Consider the following 18037-nt stretch of genomic DNA (forward strand, 5'->3'; position numbering starts at 1 on the left):
CCTACCCGGCGCGTAGCGATGACGTCACACGCCGGCCGCCATGACACCGGAGGCAAACTAGAACGCATTGCCCTGGGCCCATGGACAACAGGAGAGGACGGGGTTGAGGGGCGGAATGGCCTCCTCGGTGGTCCGCGCCACGGTCCGGGCCGTGAGCAAGAGGAAGATACAGGCCACCCGGGCCGCCCTTACTCTGGTGAGTAACGCGGGGGGTTGCGCTGCGCCCGCGACGGCTGTTAGCCCCGGGGCCAGGTCCGTGGGGCCGCGGCGGGGCGGTGAGCGGAGCCCGTTTCCGGCGGGCGGGGGGTCGCTTCTCCGGGCGATGGCTGTGCAGCCCCCTCCCGTGGTGAAGGCGGTTCCATGGCCTGGCCTGAGCGGCACTCCCGCGGGGGCGGTGAGGGAGCAAATGACCGGAGCCCCCTCCCGGCCGCGCTGTTCGCCTGCGGGCTCGGCCAGGCGCTCTCGGTTGGGTCGCAGGTGAGAGCTGGGGCGCGCGCGGTGGGGTGAATCCTGGGTCGCCGACTGTCGAGGTTTCATTGCGAGGTTGGCGATATTTGATGTTTTTCGGAAAGCCCCTGCTCCTGGAATCACGAGATTACACGACACTCTTGGCTTTCACTTACCTTTAAAGGAGCCTTCACCTCTCGGGGTTAGGCAGGAAAGCTTGAACGGGGCAAGTGAACGCACGGTAAGGGCTCAGGAACTAGCAGACACACAACAAGATCCCTGTATAGAAATACACTCACAAGCACAAATGTATGTTTCCAACCTCCAATTTCAAACCAGTCTTGTGATTTTTACGAGACTGACTCACTATTTTGAATGTTTGGAGTTGGCAAAATTGTTACCTCCAGTTACAATTCAAGAATCTCTCGCTGATGCCACCTACTCAGCCGTACAGGGATGTCGCCTGTGCTCTGGCTGAGATATTACAGTATGTTAACAAGGGGGCATGGGAAGAAGCTGTGGTGCTGATAAGTCAACTGTACCAATGTTCACACAGATCCGCCCTGTGTTTCTCTCTACCCATCTGCACAAGTACGATCAAGATTCTTTTAATCCGTGATTGCCCTATCGAAATGTACCTCTCAAGTGGCCCCTGGCTTACATGGCACTTTACATTAAGGGCACTTTCCTTGTGCTGTGTGCTAATAAGGCCCCCGTTGGATTGCTTGTAATGTGTTTGTGTTAAGTACCTATAAATAGGTAAGATTTATACTTATGACCACCCGTTGCATTTTTTCTTTTGATGTCATGTCAGAAAAGATCTCTACGGCATGTCGTCATCTAAAAATGCAGAAAAAAGGCTCAGAGAAGGGCACTGAAATGAGCAGGCACACTTGTGAATGAGGGGACTTGTGATACAAGGACTAGTTTCTTTAGAAAAGACAAGAGTAAGAAGACCGCTGATAGAAATGAAAGGGGCAGGGGCCTACTTAGATGTTCTTATGTATCCTTCCCCCCACAGTATATAGGGTAAAAAGAAAAGGAGTACTTGTGGCATCTTAGAGACTAACCAATTTATTTGAGCCTAAGCTTTCGTGAGCTACAGCTCACTTCATCGGATGTGATCAAACTTAGGCTTGAATAGAGACTGGGAGTGGCTAAGTCATTATGCAAGGTAACCTATTTCCCCTTGTTTTCCTAACCCTCCTTCCCCTCTTCCTCAGACGTTCTTGTTAAACCCTGGTTTTGTGCTGGAAATGGCCCACCTTGATTATCATACACATTGTAAGGAGAGTGGTCGCTTTAAATAAGCTATTACCAGCAGGAGAGTGGGGTGGGGAGAGGTATTTTTTCATGCTTTGTGTGTATAAAAAGATCTTCTACACTTTCCACAGTATGCATCTGATGAAGTGAGCTGTAGCTCACGAAAGCTTATGCTCAAATAAATTGGTTAGTCTCTAAGGTGCCACAAATACTCCTTTTCATTTTGCGAATACAGACTAACACCGCTGTTACTCTGAAACCAGTATATAGGGTGGCACTTGATGGATTTAAAAAAAAAGAAAACTTAGGACCTAATTCTCCGCTCCATTGCCCATTCTGTCTCTCTTGTTCATGGTGTCTGCAGAGCAACACTATAGTAATATAATTGTAGGTCCGTCAGCCATTTCCCAGTCTCCTCAGAAGGTGAAAGATGACCTTCATGCAGTCCCTGCTGTGAAGTGATAAACCGTGACTAACCTCATCAAACCGGCCTCTTAACTTTGACTGTCAACCTCCCAGTCAAAAGAGCAACAAAATAAGCGCACAGATAAAGTGCTCATTCTAAAACAGGGGTTGTATGCAGATAATCGAGTGTAGAAATTGGCCTTCAAAATTGACAAAAGGAGTATGATTATTACATTACATGCTTAACTTGTAGAACTCACATGCCACAGGCTATTATTGAGGCTACTTGATCAGTAAGACTTATAATTGGACACTTGTAAATTAAAGGGGAAAACAATATTAACATCTGAAGTGTTGCTTCTCCAAAAAGAAAGAAATACAAAATTAGTAGGGCTGGCAAGCAATTAAAAACGTTAATTGTGATTAATCTCACGATTTAAAAAATTAATCTCGATTAATTGCGTGATTGATCGTACTGTTAATAGTAGAATACCATTTATTGAAATATGTTTTCTATATTTTCAAATATATTGATTTCAGTTACAACACAGAACACAAAGTGTACAGTGCTCGCTTTATATTTATTTTTGATTACAAATATGTGTGCTATAAAAAACAAAAGAAATATTTTTCAAATCACCTCAGTCAAGTACTGTAATACAATCTCTTTATCGTTAAACTTGAACTTACAAATAACTGCATTCAAAAATAAAACAATGTAAAACTTTGGAACCTACAAGTCTATTCAGTCGTACTTCTTGTTCAGTCAGTCAGACAAACAAGTTTGGTTGCATTTGCAGGAGATAATGCTGCTCGCTTCTTGTTGACAATGTCACTTGAAAGTGAGAACAGGAGTTCACGTGGCACTGTTGTAGCCGGTGTCGCAATGTGCCAGATGCGTTAAAGATTCATATGTCCTTTCATGCTTCAACCACCATTCCAAAAGCAATGCATCCATGCTAATGAGGAGTTCTGCTCAATAACCGTCCAAAGCAGTGCAGACTGACACATGTTCACTTTTATCATCTGAGTCGGATGCCACCAGCAGACAGTTGATTTTCTTTTTTGGTGGTTCGCGTTGTGTAGTTTCCAAATTGGAGTGTTGTTTTTTTAAGACTTCTGCAAGCATGCTCCATACCTCGTCTCTCTCATATTTTGGAAGGCACTTCAGGTTCTTAAACCTTGGGTCGAGTGATGTAGCTATCTTTAGAAATCTCACATTGGTACCTTCTTTGCATTTTGTCAAATCTGCAGTGAAAGGGTTCTTAAAATGAACACGTCCTGAGTCGTCATCTGAGACTGCTATAACATGAAATATATAGCAGAATGCGGGTAAAAAGCCTCTCCCCCAAGAAGTTCAATCACAAATTTAATTAACGCATTATTTGTTTAACGAGCGTCATCAGCATGGAAGCATGTCCTCTGGAATGGTGGCCGAAGCATGAAGGGGCATATGAGCGTTTAGTATATTTGGCACGTAAATACCTTGCAATGACGGTAGTGCCATATGAATGCCTGTTCTCACTTTCAGGTGACATTTGAAATAAGAAGCAGGCAGCATTATCTCCTGTAAATGTAAACAAACTTCTTTGTCTTAGTGATTGGCTGAACAAGAAGTAGGACTAGTGGGACTTGTAGGCTCTAAAGTTTGATGTAGTTTTGTTTTTGAGTGCAGTTACGGAACAAAAAAAAATCTACATTTGTAAGTTGCACTTTCACAATAAAGAGATTGCATTATGGTATTGTATGAGATGTATTGACAAATACTATTTCTTTTGTTTCTCATTTTACAGTGCAGATATTTGTAATAATAAATAATAATAGAAAGTGAGCACTGTACGCTTTTGTATTCTGTGTTGTAATTGAAATCAATATATTTGAACATGTAGTAAAACATCCAAAAATATTTAATAAATTTCAGTTCGTATTTTATTGTGTCTGAGGTGGTTGCTGGATCTTGAGGTAATGTGGTGATCCGTAGGTTTCTCGTGTAATGTCGTTTGTAGGGTTCCATTGTTGAAACTAATGATGGTGTACGGGAAGTTGATGCTGGTGTGGGGAATGATATGGGAGTGTTGATGCTGATGTGGGAGTGTTCTTGAGAGAGTTGGATGGATTGATGGCGATGGTTGAAGTTGCGGTGGAAACCTGAAGGAGTTTAGGTCTTCTGTCCAGACGATGAAAATATTATCAATCTATCTCGGGTACATCGCTGGTTTCATGATTAATGATCTTGCACTCATAACCGTACGTATGTCTTTTGTAGGTTTGTTTTTTTAAATTAAAATAAAAAACTTCTAGTGGTTATCTGTGACCGTTACTGACAAGAATATAATATGAATCCAAAGGACTGTTGGGGCATAAACTGATTTCCAGCTCGGGTCAAGAAATTTCCCTTCAGCATATAAATTAACCTTGGAAAAATTAGTCAGAAGACTTCTCTGAATAGCTGCCAACACTCCAAGTGCATACAGGATTTGGGGGACAGGCTTGGAAGGAATTGATTAAAAATTCACAGATTAGAGATGTAATAGCTTTACCCCTCAAAACTAAGACACAAAATGGTTTTAACTTCAGAACTCTTCAGTGCACGATCTGCTCGCTTGGGCTGTGTGCTGAGATCAGGACATGAGACTTAGTTGATGATTTTATCCGATTCAGAAGGAAAACTGCATCAGAGTTCAGTTATTTCGACTTCAGAAGGTTATCATCACAACTATAAAAGGAAGATTTTTTTTTTTTTTTTTTTAATGAAAACTAAACTTCTGTAGAAACTGCCCCCTATTTTCACCATGGAAATTTCCTGCTCACCATTGATAAGTGAGAGAATGCATTTGTCAGTTTTGGCTTTATTATGGTAGATTTATACCATTATGAGGGCTTTGCATCCTTTGCATTCGCTGCCAATCTTCACTGTGGAAGACATGCTATTGATGTGTTTCCTCTCTGGTATTGCAATTCCTGTGTTTCCCTGGTGATTGAACATCAGACAACTTGCAGGTGTACAAAGTAGACTTCTTTGATGGCTTTATTTGTTTCTGAAGCCAGTTCTCTGGCACCTAGACCTTGATAAGACTGATTTGTGCAGAGCCAGGGTCTGGCTAGCTTCCCATAGAAACACTGTCAGATTAAAGGTCATAGTTTAAACACAAGAAAACTTATTTTGTTATCTTAAACTGAAAGCATTTCAAAATTCTCAGTCTCGCGATCTCTTTAGTTCTTCTGACATTTCACTCATATTGGGCAGTGAAGGCATACTAACGTTTTCTGGGTTTTATGCACTAGCACGATATTGCAGATATAGTTGCAAAGTTAACAAAAAAAAAAATCTTGTGACAAACTTTTCTTGAGAAGTTTCTCAATTTTCAGTATTGTATTTTTCAAAAAGAGAATTTAAATTTTAGTCCCAAACTTCCTGTGATGTATTCATTTATTATCTACAAATGTGTTGTCTGTCTGGTGGGAGACAGGGGGCTATTTGATCCCCTTTACATTATGGTTTCAGCTTGTGGTGAAGTTAATTTATAAACTGCCCTTTTCAGTAAATCCTTATGTGCATTAACCAGGTTAATTCTATGAGACCTTGTCTACACTAAAGGGAAAAGTCGATCTACGCTACACAGTTTGAGTTACATGAATAGTGTAACTCAAATCGACATAGCTTAGATCTACTTACAGTGGGGTCCACCCAACACGACGTCGACGGGAGATGGTCTTCCGTTGACTCCCCTTACTCTTCTCAATCAGGTGGAGTACATTAGTCGACGAAAGAGCGATCGGCGGTCGATTTAGCGGGTCTTCCTTAGACCCGTTAAATCAACCGCTGATGCATCGATCACCGCGGCATAGATCCTCTGGTAAGTGTAGACAAGTCCTGCGTCTACATCTGACAGACAGCTTAAAATTATGCAATTTAGGGTGTTAATTGTGGTTTGTAACTGAAAAACACAACAAGTTGAATGGCTAGTTTATACTCTCGCTAGTGACACCAATGCGAGAGGTGGACTTCTAACGTGCGGAAGGAGAAGCTGAACTGAAAACTTGAAAGCTGTGAAGCTGAAATGAAACAGTGCTTTTATTTGCGAAGGACAGTAGAAGCAGGGAAAAGTTAATAAAATCTCTTTATTTTTCAGACTCCGTCAGCTGTACATAAGATCAAACAGCTTCTTAAAGATAAACCTGAGCATGTAAGTACAAATGGAAGGCACTCTTGTACGCTATTCTAATATTTTTAGCTTACCTTATGGAGAGCACTCTTAATTAGTATTATACTAGCAGCTGTCCTGTGAAGTACTTGTGATCAGTGTAAAACAATGCAGCTTGAAACAATCACTGTGGATGATATATAGACATGAGATCTTCCTTTATTTTTTAATAAATGCATTTATCCAACAAGCTTTATTTTCATGTACAAAAATCAAATGAGGTGGCGGGAAATGACTATAATGACAATAAGTCAACTGTCATAATCTTTGAGACAGATTAAACTCCAGCATGCTTTCCTTAAAGGTTTAACAAGATTTTAATGTATGTCCATACTACCACTTTAATGAAACTAGTCTAATCTGTTGATGCTAGTAAGGTAACGATTTCCTAGTATTACCAGAGATCTCCAACTATTGATGTGAAGGTATTCTTCAAATAATTTTATGAAACTTCTGAATTTCTCAAAGCAGGATTATTTTGTTGTGAAGTATGTTATGTCCTTTTAATGTTGCCCCTTCTGACCTGAGGGTTAGCCAGTATTTGGGGTTTTGCTTGTTTCCGTTAGGAGAAGACATTGATGCTACTAGTCAGGTATTTCTTTGATGTGATCCTGTTTATTTACAAGAACGTACACAAAGTCCTGTTTCTCTGAACACAGTAAAAACAAACAGCAAGTTTTTTCCTTACTCAGAGATCCAAGTCTACTCCAACAAGTACTATGCCCAAAAGGAAGTCTGTCTTCTATTTTCTTACCAGGGCCACTCTCACGACTACTTCTCTCACTTTGTTTATCACACACACAACTACAACTTGTCAAGTCCCTCGTCCCTGTGTTTGTAACTAGACCCAAGAAACCCTCTTAGCTCACATGGTTTAGCTTCTGATCGACTTTGCCATGTGGCCATTTTGCCATGTGGCCGTGGGTGGTGGCTTGCTTGTTTCCAGCTATTGCTGCATATGGGGCATTTAATTGTTATATGCCTGTCAGTTTTTACAAGGTCTGTGATTGTCATAAATTAAAGATCTTGTTGGTGGCAGCCATTAACACTGTCCAACACAATACTACATAATTATGAATAAGGGAGGAAAGGAAATGATCTGTATAATTAAAGATTTTATGTGTAGGGTACAATGTGGCTGTTTGGAATAGACAGTGTCGCTGTGCAGAGTGTTTTCTGGTCCACATGTCCCTGGCAACTTCTCCTCAACTGTTGTTTATGCAGATGTTCTTTTGGTCTGATCTACATATGGTTAGTGGTTAGAATATATTGACTGAATTATGAGTCAGTATGGCTTGCTGGGTCAATGTAGAGCAGATGTTAAAAATGGGAAGGGCTGAGTGGTAATATGTCTAATGAAAATTGCAATCCATGTAACTTTTTAGTATATTGTGAAATGGAGGTTATCTCCACTAAGCAGCATAGCAATGCTGTGAAAATGTAACTGTATTTGGCTCAGCCTCAAACTTGCCAGCATTACATAAATTGTTTCAGTTGCTCCTACAATGAGGAGAGGTAAGCGCCGGCCTGCAGCTCATTGCAACAGGCATAGAGAAGATCCTGTACTATGACTTTTACTGGGCGGGATGAGAGCCGGGTGAGAGAATTTGGAATGCAGCACATTAAGCTCTAGAACTGGCTTCCTTTCTGTGGTGAGTGTGTGTTCAATTTGTAAAGTGCTGTGGACGGACAGTACTGTATAATGATAAACTGTCTCATTTGAAGTTGTAAAACCATTTGGCTTTGAAGCAAGATTTTCTCATCCAAACTGTTTATAAGGCCAAACGCCTACAAGGGTGCCAACAGTTTTATTATTGAATTATATTAGAACGCCATTTTTACACACTGTAGGTCTTTGTCCACAATAGGAACACTCATATGTGTAGCTTTCCACTATTGTAGCACTGCGTGTGATAGCAAAAGTAGACGGGAAGTTGTAGTGTAGGCAGGGCTTAGGCTAACCCTGACAGTATGATGGTAGAAGTGCCTCTGCTCCGTTGACCTTTTCACCACTGTTACAACCACTAGTGTAGAATTATAGGTATCAATTGTACCGGTGTACTGCATAGGAGTTAGGCCTCAGTTTGAGTACATATTATGCATTTTATAACTTAAAAGTTCGGACTCACTTTTCTAGACAGTCCGTACCAAAAAAAAGAAAGAAAGAAACCCAAAACATTTTGGCTCTTCAGTCTTAAAATGAATTCCTCCTAATTTTAACTCTAGATGACGGGGGGGAAACATTGAGTGGTAGCTATCGAGTTGATTCGTTCACTGAGTTTCCAACTCCCTGCTGGCACACTATAAATTTAAATAAAAGTGACTAAAAGTGTCTTATATTTCAGGTAGGTGTGAAAGTTGGAGTCCGTACAAGGGGGTGTAATGGACTTTCGTACACGTTAGAATATACAAAAACAAAAGGCAACTCCGATGAAGAAGTAGTTCAAGATGGTGAGTGTTTATTTGTTCTTATCTATTTGAAGCAGTAAAAAGGAGGAGAGGGCAGGTGCAGAATAACTTGATTACTAAACTTCCAAACTATAATGGAGTAGAGACAGGCTAGAATTTACTAGCTGCATGAAGTTACTGAGAGAAATCCTTGGATACCCTAGTAGGAATTGCTGTTGCTGTCCCTTTAGATTCCATTGTAAAAGTACCCACTTGTTAAAACTTCCTGGATTAAATTTAAATACTGCTAGCACAGAGGGTACAAATTGCATCCTTTTTCCTCCCCACCATATGTCCAGGCTGTACCATGGGTTGGAGTTCTCCAAGGCCTGGGAGGCTATGTTTACATCTGGTGGTGGGGTGGCAACTTTATGTTAAGGCTTGGGTATCAGGATCCTCCTTGTGAAGGTTGCTTAGTGGAGCACATCCTCCAGCAGGCTCTGGTCACAAGCACTTCTTTGTCAGCACAGCCAACTTCTTTTGGCTAACCTTGGAGGCTCTAGGCCCCCAGGCCCCTGGGGTTGCTTCATCCCTGGGTTAGATTGATATACACTGGCATTGAATATACTAAAATGAAACAATGGACCAACAAAAAACACTGCTTTTATTTGAACTAATGGATTCCCGTCTTGGGTTTATCATTATTGGTTTTTATTTCTTCAACTACAAAGCCAAATTGGCTCATTAAAATGAGCAATCATAAATAGTCTATAAATCAAAACTGCAGTCTTAATGTTCAACATCCTGCAGCCTGTAAAACTTCTGTTTGCTATTGGAAAAGGCAGGATTTCCAGCTGTTAAGACTTCAGAAGCACTAATTCGTAGTCCTGATCATTTGTAGTATATTGGATGGATCTTACACCTCCCACTAGTACAGAACTAAATATTGCTAGTAATTCAGCTTCACCCATATAGCTTTGGCAAAGGGAAGGATAGTCCATTTGAGAAGGAAATAAGAAAATATTTTTGAGGCAGGTTTTCTTTAAAAAGTCAGCAGCTTGAAAGCAGCACAGAGCTTTGGACTGTTAGTAATGCCAATAGAAATGGATTAATGAACATAATTCATGGACATCAAAGGTCAGAAGGGTTCATTGTGATCATCTAGTCTGACCTCCTGTGTAACACTGGCCATAGAACTTCCGCAAAATAATTCCTACATCATATGTCTGTCTTTTAAAAAAAAAAATCCAATCTTGATTTAACAATTGTCAGTGACGGTGAATCCACCATGGCCCTTTAAGTTGTTCCAAGGGTTAATTACTCTCACTATTAAAAATTTACATCTTATTTTCAGTCTGTGGGAGTGTCAAAGCTACACTTTATTGCACAGTTACACAATTACGTTGGTATGACGCCCTCATGAAGTGTAAATAAATATACCATAATATCAGTATTTAACCATTTACAGATAGCAAGCGATAGTAATCTCAACTTGAGTTCTGTAGCAGAGGCAAGAAAAGGATGAATATCGTGAAAGAAGCAAGAAAATGCAACAATAATTACATTGTCAGACTTCAGTTTTTAGCTTCATTTTATATCCTCGTTATCTACCAGATTGTACTGTAATACAAGAAGAGTTCAAAATGAGCAAAACCTTTGTCAGATTACATAACAGTTGTTTTGTTTTTGTCCCATTCTAGGAGTCAGAGTGTTTATTGAAAAGAAAGCACAGCTGACGCTTCTAGGAACTGAAATGGACTATGTGGAAGACAAACTGTCCAGTGAATTTGTCTTCAATAACCCAAACATCAAAGGAACTTGTGGCTGTGGAGAAAGCTTCAACATCTGAAATCTCAGGAGTATTACCTTGGCTTTTAACACCATGAAACACTTCTTCATAAGTGTGACTTTCTAAAGCTGTCGCATTTCTTCCAGGTTTTTAGGCTTTGTAAAATGTGTCTGCGTTTCAAGGAAAATAAAGTGAATGCATTTGGGAAATGGAACCTGTGTGTTGAATTTCAGCCCTGGTATATTTATTCAGTCATTTGGGGTGAATTGGGCTCTGGATGGTCAGAACAGCAAGGTGCACTAGCACGTCTGTGTTTTCATATGTGAAGGGAAATAAATCTCAATATTTCTCCTTTTCTTGTCATTTCCCTCTCCTTCACCCCTGCCAGCCACCCAAAAAGTGTTCTCTGAGAACACACGGCCTGTGCATTCTGCTTTAATTAGAAGAAAACTATAAGACTGTATATGTATGAATAGGCTTCAGAATTAACTTACCTTCTTTTGTGTGTGTTTTCTTTTTAAATGAGTGTATGTATCTGACAGAGGTTTCCAATGTCTTCACCCCTTGATACTTTGAGCATGGCTTTACTGGTGATCTGTTCTCCAAGGAAAATTAATAAGCTCTAAAAGGGAGGAAATCTTGCCTCCTTGTGCTCAAATTTTCATGTTATGTCACCAACCGTGGCTGTATCTTGGAATGAGCTAATTCAAGTCTCCAAAGTTGTGCTCACTCTTGCATTTTGAGTTATCTGATTCCCTATATAAATGTTTTCCTTTCCTTGTAGCAAGCACAATCTCCTTGCTGCAGCCAGGAAGACAAGCGGTGTGGTATTCAAAAATAATGTTGCATCTTCAACTGTTTGAATGTTAAGGCAGAATGTGCTCAGGCCTCCTTTTCCCAAACCCCATATTTCTGTCTTTGCCCCCAGTTGACCAAGACAACAAAATTCCTAAACTGCTTCCAACCCAGGTCCTCGCTTTTTGCAGTACATGTATGTATTCCCCGTATGCTGTCTGGTCACCCAACAAGGAAATTGTTTTATGATGGTGGAAGGAATTTTGTCACTTTCCTGTGGTCATACTCATGACTGACTTTCTGTCACAGCTTGAATCTCATTGGTAACTTGAGTAGATGTTAGGTTTTCCCATGTCAAGTTGACTCTAAATTCTGTTCAACAGTTGTTTGGGGTGAAGGTAATTTTATAAAAGGTAAATTTCACTGTAGTTTAAAAAACAGTTCAGAATCTTTATGACTTGTATAAAAACAATGAAATTAGTGCTTTTGTTAAACTGACACTGGCATTAATTTAAAGGAAGACAAAACTTATTGCTTGGAAGAAGCCATTTGCTTTGATAGAAAGAAACTAGTTTAATCCCCCTCTCGCTCATTAAGATCCTTCTGGCTACACACCAATCTTCCCAACTTGTATCATTCTTCAGCACTTCCTCCCCAGCTACTCAGGCATCAGTACACATCTCTCCAGGCTTTCCAGAAAGGGGAAGAAGCTATTGTTGCTAGAGCAGTTGAGCTGAAAGTTAGCCAAAAAGGGGAGAGGGGGGACAAATGAGGTGTAAAAGAGCTCACAAGGAGTACCTGGATGCTGGCTTTAAAGAAGAAAGGAGTTGGAGTAGGGGAAGGAGCTGGGACTGAATAAGGAATAAAGCCTGGAGATGGAGCATCCAGGAGTGAATTCATTCTGGAAAGAAAAGGGGTACTTGTGGCACCTTAGAGACTAACCAATTTATTTGAGCATAAGTTTTCCTGAGCTACAGGTCACTTCATCGGGTGCATTCAGTGAGCTCACGAAAGCTTATGCTCAAATAAATTAGTTAGTCTCTAAGGTGCCACAAGTACTCCTTTTCTTTTTGCGGATACAAACTAACACGGCTGCTACTCTGAAACCTCTCATTCTGGAAAGCTGTTTTTTGGTACTTGAGAGGGTGGACTGTGGACTGTTACCTACTGGGGGAGTGGAAATGCAGCTAGAACTGGCTGAGGGAGGAGGAGATGAAACTATGGCATACTCCCTCCAGTAGTCAGCACAGCCCACAATAATAGAAGGTTGAAGCTTCCACGTGTATTGCTTAATTAATATTCATACTTGAATTTTAATTATTTTGTAATATATGCAATTTTGATGTAAAAACACTGGAGTTTTCCTTTATCAACTGTCATACACAAATAGTTCCTTTGTTAATGTTCTATAACTACTATATATAATAAAGTATATGGGGAAAACCTGACAATAAACTCAGTAGATTTGAATTTCTAATGCCACAGTCCTCCATTCCTGCTAAAAAAATCAAGTCTATGTGGTATTGTAGAGCTAATGTATAAAATAGTCCTAATGGTAGACTAGTTCTCGCATTTGTAAATCTATTCCTTACTGGAAGTTTTTAAAAAAAGAATGTAACGGGTGGTTGGTAAAAGTGCTATCCCTGTATTCACTCTAACTTTGTTTTTGAGTTCTTTTTGTTTTTGAGGACTTTTGCATATTCATGGTCTGTGTATATGCTCTGAGAGTGAAAGTTTCATATTCTGTGAAATAGTCTCCAAAAAGAGTTGTCATATTTACTAAAGCAACTAACGCACAATCTATTAAAGTACATTTATGTAAATGCTAATAACTTATGTATGAATATAGTTAATCAGTGCATCTATAATGTGTGCAGTACTGTCTGTAGAGTTCTCAGTTGTAATAAATAACTGCTTGTTGGTAAACATTAACTACGCTTGTTTTGCACAGCTCTAACAAATGAGCACCTCAGGCTCATGCAAGTAGCTCAGTTATAATTCTATGGCTTGTAAACTGATGTTCACTGAGGAATATTCACTTAATGTTTTCTAAGCACGAGTAACTCTGGAAAAATAAAGTAGGTATGTCGTAAGAATGTCATTTTATTAAAGTATAAAAATGAAAATGTTTTGCTTGTCTCAGAATATACATATATTGATGTTGGTTTTTATACCTAATGGGAAAAGTAGGGTGATAAAGTGTAGTTAAGTTTTTTGTTAAGCTTTTCAGCTTTCTCTTGAGGCTGAAATTCAAGCAGACAGATGTTCATTTTTAAAATCTCTACCTACCAAATATATATATCATAGATTCCTCTAAGGGAAGGAAAAGATTTTGTGTAGAATAGAATATGTGTTGGTGTAAAGGATTTATTGGCGTGAGTTTGCAATGGCTGCGTGACTCACAAGTAGGAGAAACCATGGATTATCCATGTCATTCCAAAGACGTGCTAGTAAAATCTTTATCTACACACACCACATTGTATTTTTTATGCCGAGTTTTAGAAAGTATTATGCTCTTTATTTTCTTTCTTCCTGTAATGGCCACCTTAGTTACCATGTACAGACTTCTGAGTGACAGGAGAAATACATTTTTGTAAATCCATTTGTCTTAATTTTAAAGTTCAATATCTCATGATGCATGAAAGGTAGATTATTCAAGTGTTTTGTATAATTAGGGAGCCTGGAATTCCAGCAGGTGTCTTCTAGCTCTGCTGGCTGTAAGTCCAGGATCTTAACACAGTTGCTTGCTCAGCACTGACTATAGCAAGTCACTTTACCAGATTCACCCTTTGCGGAATGTCAGAGCACGTTCTTCTGGGGGAAGAGAAATAGCTGTTTGAAAGCAGTTAATAAATTTAGTATGTTAATAGTCCAAGAGGGATTAATGGGGAAGAGTGTACATGAGCTCAAAAGTGCAAAGTGAATGTGGTTAATCCCAGGGCTTTAAGAAGAAACGAACACAGTACATGGATCTAGTCACCCTACAGTGTGATGCTCTTTCCTTTCTGGAATTAAAACTCAGCTGGCACAAATCACTTCTCGTTACATTCTTTCACCTTTTTTTTTTTTAAATTGCCACTTCACCAGTGAGGGAACTACAAATTTGTAAAACTACTTCATCTATATTGGTTATCTGACCACTTGAGGAGTCTCATTCCTTGTGCTAAATTATATTTTAATGACATTGAATTTTATGCAGTCACCTCTGACGGGTTTGCTGTATGAGAGCCCCCTACCTCAGGGGAATAAACTGGTAACGTATGTACTTACAGATTAATTTTGGTCCTGAAAGGCATTAACAAGAGTTCTTGAAAATATGTCATAATCACTACCTGTATAGACATTTTTTTTCCATCCTACACAAACATATTTTCACTGTTGGTGTATAAAGTCATCTGCTGCACAGTGCCTGAATGAATTATTTCAGAATTTACTTCTTGGTGATTCCCTGATCTTACATGTGGATCCCTGACTTCACATCATTTTTTAAAAGTGAAAAAATGTGAGTGCTATATTAATTTGTGTACATTCAAAACTTGATAATTAAATTTACTACTTGAATAGCAACTTTGTTAAATGCCAGATATTTCAGTACAAGAGCAAATAGTGATCAGTTTGACAAAATGAAATATGAAGTACTTTAGACACATACAATCCCTATAGAATTTAAAAGAACATGGGTCTAATTTGACTTCAAAAAATCCTGACATTTTGTCATTGCATAAGGTCTTGAAAGCCAATTTGGCTTGACACAAAAATTAAGGTTCTTTCATTGTATAAGATCAGAGAAATACAAAAAGTAAACAGCATATATGATAAAGTGTATTAGATTTTTCATTCCTTTCAAATTTTAAGGTTTTTCTTAGGTTAAACAATATTTATTTTTATTTTTTTAAAAGAAGTATCCTTTTTAAAGTTGCTGCCTCTAAACTATTACACACTGGTTCTACCCAGTTTGACAGAGGTTTTTTTAAATTAATGATCCGGGATTTCAATAGGTTTTTAGCTTCCCAAAAGAAGGAGCCCATTTCACTTCATAAAAGCCCCACTGAAAATTGCAAAGAAAAGTTTGACAAAGATACAGGATTATCACTTCATACTTCTTGAAAAGTTCTTCTATGTGGATCCCCTCCTGGTGATTGCATCTGAGATCAGATTCTTCTGGCCAGCAATCCATTGGGGCCATCTCTACCAGCCCTCCCATCTGAGGGCATAAAGGGAGGCAGTCCAATGACCCCACTTCTTACCAGATGTGGCATTGTGATGGAACCCATCTAGTGTCTTGCTTTTCTGCACTGTGCTAGTATTCGTTCATACAGTTAGTTCTTTGATTATTGTGTATATAAAAATATGTATTAGTGGTTAGGCATTCATACCTGGGCCTTTAGCAATATGGTAGTAGCAAAATCCTTGGTATTCCAAACCTGCTTTTTCTACAAAGTTTCATTGCTATTTAATGACAGGAACTTCTGGTGCTCTATTTTGCCTCAGAGAGGGACATGTTCCCAAAGTGATATTCCATATGTCACTCCTCTACGAATTCTGTGTCCTCCCCTCAGTACTCATATTGCTTCCCAGCCTGGTCCTACTGGACACTTGAGGTGTGCAGCCCATTTTACACAAGCCTGCATCATCAGCAGACAGATAGTTGCTGGTTAAGCACTAGGAGTGGAATCTATGTGGACAATCCCTAGAAGACAGAATCTTATTGTACAGTAACTGTTTCTTCAAGATTATATGGATTCCCCACCTAATCCTCATTCCCTGCTTTCACATGTCTGATGCCTATGGGATTCTGCATTACTAAAGGAACTGAGAGATGGTTTGACCCCTTCTGTTCTTTATGCCCTTTGGGAGTTGGAGTTTTGACAACATGAAGGGCTCAGATGCAGCCGCAGTGGACGCTGCTAGCCTAAAGAATCCCACCTCACAGTGATGGCCATGCACACCAAGAATGGAATCCATCTTGAAGAATCAGTTACTGTATGATAAGTAACTGTTCTTTCATGGAAAAACAAATGTTAGGCAGCAACTTTGGTTTGGTTCTTTAGGGGAAATCTATTTTAAGTACTGAGGTCAAAATACATGCTCTAAGTTATGCATCTAAATTCATGTTTGGGCACCTCCAGAGAAGTAGCCTGATTTTTCAAAGGTGCTGAGCACCTGTACTTCTCACTGACTTAACTTTGAGTTGTGGATGCTGATCACCTCAGGAAATCAGAATGGTCCTGTTTGAATGCCTTATCTCTAGGCAAAAAAAAGTCTGAAAACTTTGGCTTGTATATTGAAGAGTATTTTGGAGTGAAAGCTAAATGCCAAAAACAGAGAAATAAATTTGTCATTAAAACAAGACATGACTTAAACAAACCAAATACACTGGACATGCATAATTTTGAAATAGCATAATTGATGTATCTATTTACATACAATCTTTGGATACTATCCATATGCAATTTTACAGGTGTCAAATTCTCCCATATTGTTTCCTGAATGCAGTAGAAATATACTTTAAATGATAAGGGAAAAATGAGGGTAAGAAATGCAGTGTTCAAAATAAATGTTTTTAGATGAAAGGAAGAGTATAAACATTTTACCTACGCTTAGTTCTACCTATAACCTTGCCAACTTCTATTTCTAAGAGCTAAGGAGTAGAACTACACTGAGCAAGCACTAACATCCAAAAGTACTATCAATAACAAACAGGATAAATGTTTCTCTAGGGGCTCTCCTCATTCTATGTAGGTGTGAAATTCTGATTAATTTTTCTGTCCACTGATGCTTATTGATTGTTTGTGGAGTCCCTATAGCTGCTGCTAAGGCTTGGCATAAGGCTTTTCCATGGGGGCCAGTACAACAATATCACAGACCAACTGTTACCCTTACTCACTGGCTCTTTAATTTTGGACTTTTTGTTCTGAGGGAACAGCTGTTAGTGTTTTATTTCTGTTGACAGGAAGTTGTTTGGGTTTTTGGGGGGTAGGGAGGCAGGATTTGAACTGCCTCAGACATAGCATTTCCTCCCTCTTCAATTGGATAGAGCTGCATGTCAGATTTCAACCTTGTGAATCATCTTTCAAGCTCTCCAAAGTCCTCCAAGAAAGAAATGAGTCACGCTCTGATATTGCTGATATACATATATTAAAAAAAGTAAATTTGGGGAAAGACTCTGAGGCCATATTTATATAACAAAGAAACAATTAACGTGTTTTTGCTTTTACCGTTTGCGTTTAATTAATTAGATTGTTATTTTAAAACTCAGTTGTTTTGAAACCAAATGTACAAGGCATAGTGTTAGAGAATGGATCGAGACCAAGGCGTTTGTCATGGAGGTGCTGTATTTTGGTGATTTGGGAGGTTAGCAATCATCGTCATAGTCATCATGTTCTCAAAGGAAAAGTTTCATGAAATTATATTCCCTGTACTCCATGGAATATAGTATTTGGGAGTTCTGTAACTCTTAGAAATTTGAACTCTAGCTTTTGCATTGTTTTGCTTGACTAGTGTGTGCTAAGATCATTTATACCATTGCATACATTCTGAGAAATCATATTGTAATAATCTGATAGTAATTGAGCCAAATTTGAGTCCTAATGTACAAATTCAGACAAATGGAGTAATTTTTGTGATATATACAAGGAAGAGTGGAAGCTACACCTATTCAGACTTCAAATTCTCCTTCCTCTCTCTGGCATTCTGTAGCTGTATTGCCCTGATTAATAAGAATCAGTGTAGAAATGTCACTAGC

At 39.2% G+C, this 18037-nt stretch overlaps 1 protein-coding gene across 2 annotated transcripts; it reads left to right on the forward strand.

Annotated features, from left to right (window-relative positions):
- On the forward strand, positions 1-10711 carry LOC140911617 (iron-sulfur cluster assembly 1 homolog, mitochondrial). Of its 2 annotated transcripts, none has more exons than XM_073345016.2 (4): positions 1-196; positions 6249-6302; positions 8666-8771; positions 10409-10711. In XM_073345016.2, the coding sequence occupies exons 1-4, from the start codon at positions 116-118 to the stop codon at positions 10555-10557; spliced, it is 390 nt and encodes a 129-aa protein (XP_073201117.1). In that variant the 5' UTR covers positions 1-115; the 3' UTR covers positions 10558-10711. The 2 variants fall into 2 exon arrangements, with proteins under 2 accessions (XP_073201117.1, XP_073201116.1); XM_073345015.2 differs by lacking the exon at positions 1-196 and adding an exon at positions 282-477.
- Positions 10712-18037: the final 7326 nt, after the last annotated feature.

The sequence above is a fragment of the Lepidochelys kempii genome, chromosome 5, assembly GCF_965140285.1.
Source record: "Lepidochelys kempii isolate rLepKem1 chromosome 5, rLepKem1.hap1, whole genome shotgun sequence".
NCBI classification, from domain to species: Eukaryota; Metazoa; Chordata; order Testudines; family Cheloniidae; genus Lepidochelys; species Lepidochelys kempii.

Coding starts and splice junctions, on each gene's coding strand:
- LOC140911617 (XM_073345015.2), top strand. CDS start 361: ATGGCCTGGCCTGAGCGGCACTCCCGCGGGGGCGGTGAGGGAGCAAAT. Junction 478..6,248: donor CGCTCTCGGTTGGGTCGCAG/GTGAGAGCTGGG, acceptor TTTATTTTTCAG/ACTCCGTCAGCTGTACATAA. Junction 6,303..8,665: donor TTAAAGATAAACCTGAGCAT/GTAAGTACAAAT, acceptor CTTATATTTCAG/GTAGGTGTGAAAGTTGGAGT.